The sequence below is a fragment of the Engraulis encrasicolus genome, chromosome 19 (genome assembly GCF_034702125.1).
Source record: "Engraulis encrasicolus isolate BLACKSEA-1 chromosome 19, IST_EnEncr_1.0, whole genome shotgun sequence".
Lineage (NCBI taxonomy): Eukaryota > Metazoa > Chordata > Actinopteri > Clupeiformes > Engraulidae > Engraulis > Engraulis encrasicolus.
Window position 1 is genome coordinate 29592778 of NC_085875.1, and position 7500 is coordinate 29600277.

Consider the following 7500-nt stretch of genomic DNA (forward strand, 5'->3'; position numbering starts at 1 on the left):
ATTGGGCTGGTTCCCGCCCAATTGGGCTGCTTAGTATGGCCGTGTGCGGGTAAAAATGGCATCTATCAGAAAAACCTTCCCACTGCCATATAAATCAATAGAATTGGGCGGGTTTTTAGGGCGGATTTTGAACATTTTTTGGGCTGGAAATCATCAGCCTCATCTGGCAACCCTGACTGTCATACTTAATTGTAACACCATTGACGGTAACACCGTTGACATTTCAGCCATTTTTATGGTGTTGTGCTAACTGAGGACCTCAGAAGTTCCACCACAACACCTTAATCAATTCATGTATCTGTATGCTTTATCTGTGTTTTTCTACATGTGATTTCTAATTCAGATTCTTATGAATATGTTGATAACACAGTTGACAGGCAATTTTCCCGCTATGAGAACATGAAAAAGAATGGATTAAATTATGGAAGGATGGAGCTCAAAATTTACCAAAAAGTCTTCCTGTATCCTGCCAAAGAGGTTATGACATCACGTGATGTTATTCGTATGGCCTAAGACCAAACCATTACTGATTTATGGAGGAGGTTTCAGACCGTGACACGGTGGACACACACAAAATGGCAAATTTCATGTATAATGGAAAGGACAGTAGTCTTTCTGACAGTTTTGTCATATTGTGATGATTACTGTGAATCAACATTTGCAATCGTCTTGGGCAAAACAAGTTTCTTTACATGCTAATATGAAGACTGAATCTGACATTTGGAAAACAGGACGGCATGAAAACCCCCAAAACCAGTATTAAATATTCATTCTTGCTGAGGGAAATAATGCTATATCTACACTTTCTGTATTATATGAAAGATACATGTTTTCTAATGTCCAAAACATCATTGGATGCAGTTAATAGGTAGTGGAATTGCCAAATAAAATCCACGGACTTAAAAGTGTAGGCGAATTAGAGAATCACTCATATGTGTTTACAGATACATTAATATACAGTACAGTATGTGAAGAATTCAGATGCAAAACCCCCTAACTCCATTTCTGAAGACCTGCACTTCTATATTTTTAGAGAACCCCGTTGTTGGTTTGGTTTACAGTCATGTATTTGATAATACATATAAATAGTTATATTACATAAATAAATAAAAAATGTGCAATTTTGATAGCTTTGTATTAAATAAAAATGAATTAAGATTATTTTCTGAAAAGGCACTTAGGGGGTTTTGCATCTGAACTCTTCATGTGTAAAAAGCGTCTGAGAGTCTATTTACACGTATGCAGATATTTTTGAAAATGCATTTTGGCCTCTTGTTTGCACATAAGCAGACTTGTAGGATGTGCATTTCAAAATTTTGGTTTTAAATATATACCATTTGGGGGCTAAAATACACCTGTCACAATGGAGTTTTTATTTTCACCCTCCTGAAAATAATTTGTTTGCACGCAAACTGATTTTTGTTTTTTTTTAATCCACATTTAAAAATACCTACATACCTGTAACCAGTACTCGAATTATCATTGTTGAGTCCCGGGGTGTGGTTGTTAGTGCAATAGTGGCAGGGCTGGACTGGCCATCTGGCATAGCGGGCATTTCCCAAAAACATTTAAATTACATGTCTGAAAATAGGGGCCCACTGGGCCCACCGGTGAGTCAGTTCTGCGTTGTTAATTACTTTGTATAAGCGGGGCCCTTTAAGCCAAAAGTGCCCGGGCCCTATTTCTCCCCCAGCCCAGCCCTGAAAAGTGGACGACACCTGTCCGCTTGAGGTGGCACAATGTGCAGGGCTAAAAGGCCAGGCATGGGGGCTGATGGGGTCTGTGGCACTGCCAGCGCAGCTCAAAGGGACAGCATTGTGTTGAGGCACGGAGATGTAGAGGGCTTCTAAGGGCACCCGCTGCCTCCATAAAAAGAAATGCACAACGACCTAGAGTCGGCTTTGAACTGACCACCGCACCAAACTGAGAGATTGTGTTTGTGGGAAGGTGGGTGGGTGCGATGTGAGAGGGAGGAAGGTGACCGAATAGCTAGTGGTCGTCCCAGCCAATCTCTTCAGGAAGCTGGAGGAAACTTCCAGAAGGATGACATTGGGCGTGTTTATGTGGACATAAAAAAAATATTATTTTCAGCAGTGGCGGCTCTAGACCAACATGATCAGGGGAGCAAAGGTGGGATTGTTGTGTATTTATTTGGGGCACAAAACAGGTCAATATTATATTTTATTGACTTTGTTAACTGTTTTGTTTTTTGATTTTGTTTGTTTTATTGATTTTCATTTCTAAATTAAATTGAAATACTTAAAGGGACACTGTGCAGGAAATGGTCAAAAAAGGTACTGCAACTATGCTGCTTATTGAAATTGGGCTGTCTACTGCCAAATTTGATCTTTACATGAAAGTGTACTAATTACTAAACAAATATTTTCTAGTATGGTCCAAGTACAGTCATTTTTGCAGCTAAAAATGGCTATTTTTGGAAATCCAAAATGGCGGACCATGGAAAAGATCCCCCTTTTCATGTATGAAAAGTGCAATTTTTCCAGTCATAATGAATACTTAGAAATTGATGCTGGTGGTAAGTATTAATGAAAAAGGCACCATTAGTGAATGGGCAGCATGAATTCTGGAAATAAACAACTAAAAATCTCACACAGTGTCCCTTTAAACCATTGATGGCTCAAGACAGGGGCCAGTATCAATTCTACAGAGGCCCTAGCCCACCCTATCGCCCTCGTTCCAGAATATGAATAATTCTTGTTGTCTGGCCCAGAAGTCCATGGAATTCAAATCCGTCCCTGTTCATTGCAATACCAGTTTCTGTCTGAAGTGGCGATAGTGAGTCAAATAACCAGTCAGCCAAGGGTTATCGGATAGCCTTATCTTAGTATACCTTGGTACTAATTTTGTAGCGTGTTTGGAGATTGTAATTGAGTGTGAGTCTACAGATGACCGAGGTCAGGCAAGTTATCTGATAGGCTGTAGCTTGCATTTCCCCACAAATCATTTTTTACATGCTGCTGCGGCCGCCACATAGGCTAATCCAGAACTACACCCGTATCGGATCTGGTTTCTGTCGTTCTGGAATCATAAAATAATCAGAAGCTTTGAGTTACAGTTTAATGTCACACAAGTGAGATAAACATCTGCAACTGTCCAAATAATTATCAGAGGTCTGACTGTAAATGCATATTAACAGGCCTCTAAATTCTTTTGCTTTTAAAAAAAATACTGTTTTTTTCACCAGCCATGGCTAGATGTTGTCAATCTTATTAGCCAAACACACACTCACCACCAGTCAAAGTGGCGAGTATGGTAAGCTGACTTTCCTGCAGGAGGAGGGAAGTGCCGCACACTCTCGAGTTGTATAAACAAGTTTTTAATGTGACAACGTTTCGGACTGTCAGCCTTCCTCAGGTCACGTGACCTGAGGAAATCCGACAGGCCGAAATGTTGCCACATTAAAATCTTGTTTATAGGCTACAGCTCGAGAGTGTGCGGCACTTCTCTCCTCCTGCAAGTCTTTTTCTGGTTGCCAGCACCTCTTTTTCTGGTGTGTGTTTTGCACCTCCACTCATTAAGCTGATTTTCCTAACAGTCAAACTGACTAGCGGGTGTTAATATAGAGTCCTGCATACATGACATTGCATTTGGCGGACGTTTTACCAAAGCGACTTTCAAAGGAGGACATAATCAAGCCAACACCACAAGCAAATACAAAGTGCACAGGGGATATACAGAACAACAAGTGCAATTGCAAAAAGGGGTTAGTTTTTTATATATATATATATATATATATATAAAGAGGAAATAACGAGTACACACACACACAAACACGCACTCACAAACTAAACTAAACATCATGTCAGGAGTCTGCCCTGGGGCAAGGCCAGTTCAAGCATTAGTCTAGTAGACTCTCTCGAAAGAGGAATGTCTTTAGTTGTTAATATAATATAATATAACATAATATAACATAATATAATATAATATAATATAACATAATATAAACACCTAACAGATTATGATCAGATTTCTGCCAGTCAGTTTAGTGTCATGTAAACAGGCCCATTGAAACTGAGTCTCATGCTGAATGAGGGTGACCATAGGTCTCCTATAGACTCAGGAGGAGCTGGAGTTTCCTGTACAATGAGTTTGTACGTCACACTCCCAATACAAGGAAGGGGACCAAGTCAAACGTGATCATAGCCTGGAGCTTTCATTTCCTGGAACTACCCAGAACCCTCTGGTAACGGGACCTGTTTCGAATGGCCATGTCCCATGCACTAGGGCTGACTATTAACCACATAGACCTAAGCGATGCTCTTCAAAAAGAAAATTCTCATATGTACTGTATCTCCAAGTCAGCCAGATGTGGGCTGCAGCAGCTGCTTGTCTCATTACTGTGTGCTGTCAGATCATATTGAAAACGCATGGCAGGCAGTTGTGCTGCTTTGATTTCCTTTCAGTGCCTGCGTTTGTGTGCGTGTGTGTAGTGTGTGTTTGTGTGTTTGTATGTGTGTGTGTCTGTGTGTGCGTGCATGCGTTCGTGCGTGTGTGTCTGTGTGCGTGTGTGTGTGTGCGTGCGTATATTTGTGTGTGTGTTGTGTGTGTGTGTGTGTCCGCAGGGCTACACACTGCAAAAGCGGGAGGCCATGCAGGCAACCCAGCATCAGCAGTCCACTGCCATCCACATGATGGAGCGTGATGGTGACAGCACGATGCTGTGGGGATGTTGTTCAGCGGCGGCATGCAGTGGGAGAGATGGCTGCGTGTGTGTGTGTGTGTGTGTACATGTGTGTGTGTGTGTGTGTGTGTATGTGCATGTGTGTGTGTGTGTGTACATGTGTGTGTGTGTGCGTCTGTGTTTGGGTCAGTTGTCCCGGGGCCTATAGGGAGACAGGGCCCCCCAGAATTGGGTCCCCATTGCATTGTATGCATTCAGAGAGAGGGGCAAGTTTTTTTTAATTATTTTTGTCCCAGGCCCAGTCAAAGCTGTCAAGAACCCTGTGTGTCTGTGTGTGTGTGTGTTTGTGCGCGTGCGTGAGTGCGTGTATGTGTTGATATTTGTTGCTGTTGCTGTTGTTGTTGTTGAGGGGAAGCAGAGTGAAGTATAGCAGCAGGGGTATCCTGGAGGTATAAAGTATACAGCCTGGACTGGAGTGCTCGGCTCAGCTCAGCTCAGTCCCTCTGACTGTTACAGCAGACAGTGAGCCAGAGCTGAGTGCAGGTGTATGGCTCAGGGGGCAGGGCAACTCTATTGTTATTATTATGGAGAGTGTTTGTCTGGTAAAGCAGGTGAGGGTAGTTAGGTTACTTTTATCACTGTAAGGTCCTGGTTAATGGTTGAGGGAATTGTTTTAAAGCGTTTTTTTTGTTTTGTTTATTTAATTACACATTTTATTAACAGTTTATTAACAACAGTTTTAACACATGTTCTGGGATTGAATGAAGAATATTACTTAAATATTTAGGCCTACAAAATGTGGACCAGTGTGTAGCTGACGACGCTTTGACCAAAAAAAGACCCTCCTCCATCCAGGGCAGATTAACACATGAGCTGTGCATCACTGAATTACATGTATGTAATTATCTAATTGCTTGCCATCAGGGGAAAAACAGGATGTTGTTTTGTGTTTTGGAACTCAACATAAATCATTTTAACACAAAGTTGATCGTTCTAATTAAAAAAAAGTGGCATGCAAAAATGATTGCTTAAAAATTCAGGTTTACTGAAAGATTACAACAAAAACATGTGTCTGCAAGACATGCTAACAATACATGGCAATTCTAGATCAATAGGCAATGGGACGACAGCTCCTGCTTCATAGTCTGGAATGCATTGCTGGGTGAGCGCGCACAGCGAGCGCTACAAGCAGCCTCTTCCCTGACAGCTTCTAATGGCAGGAGCTGCCATCTCCTCAGCTCCATGGGCAGCAGGTTTTGGCAGGGGGTTAGCCATTTGGCAGCCCTCCCTGTTGGCCTGTTGTTGAAGTGGACGCATTCATGACAAGGCACTGATGCTCCCAATAGCAGCACCCGGCACCAGCTCCACCACCAGCACCAGGGATGAGTGCGCCTTTCAGACACGAGAGGGGCGGACGGATGAAAAGATCAGAGAGAGGCAGAGGATGGGGATATCCCTCTTCCTCGACTTGATCCCCCCCCCCTCCCTCAACCAACCATTTTTTTCACAACCAGCTGAAATCACGTGCTGTTTGGAGTGAGCACGTGCATTTCTGTTCTGTTCATGGCTGTGATGTGTAGACTATATGACCAGAACATTTTAGCCTGTGGGTGAAATTCAGTCAGGGTCGACGGTGGTTAGAAAGACCAAAGAGAAGACGTTTTAATAAAATTGGCATTCTTCTGATGACAGACATTCCACGAGTGGAGTAGCCTCTTCAACAGACCAGTTTCCTTTAGCGTTTCTATTCTCTGGTCAAAATGTGGGAAAAAAACACACACTCCAGTACACATTTAACGTATCCTCAATGCTGATTTAACAAGACCCCAAGACAATTTGCTAACAGGCTAGAATACACTCAACCGCGTTTGCACAATCAATGATGTCCAAGAAAAGAAAATAGCATCACAGTCGTGGGAAGATGAGGCACTGACAAAGATAAACTGCCACTGAATCACCGTAACATTGACCAAAAGACACAATCATCTGTGTGTGTTTATGCGTCTCCTTTTCAGCTCCTGAAAGTCATGATAAAGTCACCTCGCTCTCTGATTGGCTGAGGGACTCCTATCTTTTGTTTAAGGCACTGCCTGGGAAGCGCGTGCTGCTGTCATACACACCTGCAACCTCGGTCTGGCGCGAGAGCTTCCATTCTGAGCTTTTGCCGCGTACAGTAGCTCATAGAAACGTTATCTGCAGAGTCAGTGCAAACTTTACGCTAGCCTTTTCAATTCAGTTTCGATAATTAAATGACCTGTTCGTCTGTGTGAGGACGTCTTATCAGACGTCTAAAATCCTGAACAAAATGAAGACGGACAAAGATGCGATTGACATGCGAGGTGTTACAGTGAACAAGTTCGCTGAAGGTAAAACTTCTTGGTCTTGGTTGCAGAGGTGTTTGTTTATGTTTTGCTAGGTTTAGCCTGTATGAATAGCTCGTTATTTTTTAAACAATAGACGTGTATTAAGGTACACATTTTCTGTATTTTGTCACGAATTGTTGTCTACAATTGAATTTGGCTATGAAGTTACAAAGGGCTGAAGCTGTACAGAAGTCATATTATGTGAAATAACTTTAAAAGAGATTATGTGTTGATCTCGGGATTTCATGGATTCTCTGGGATGATGGATGGATGATACACTGGGGAATATGTGATATGAACATCCCTGCTTTATGCACGTTTGTGTGTCTATGTTTGTGTGTAGCCCTGTGTCTGTTGGAGATTTGGTTGTTGTAGAACTACATTTTGATTACAGTACTGACTTTCTTGGTGTGGATCTGTGAACTGCGTTTTGGGTCAGTTTCAGGCTGCGTGCACATAGAGACACAGTCACTGTGTCTCGCTCTCTTTCACACA

General features: G+C 42.3%; 1 protein-coding gene across 1 annotated transcript in view; it reads left to right on the forward strand.

Annotated features, from left to right (window-relative positions):
* Positions 1-6841: 6841 nt before the first annotated feature.
* The window catches only part of slc4a11 (solute carrier family 4 member 11), a 127673-nt gene continuing 127014 nt past the window's right edge, over positions 6842-7500 (forward strand). Inside the window, exon 1 of the mRNA XM_063184071.1 lies at positions 6842-7008. Coding sequence (XP_063040141.1) covers positions 6948-7008 — 61 coding nt within the window. The 5' untranslated portion in view covers positions 6842-6947. The remainder of the gene's footprint in view (positions 7009-7500) is intronic.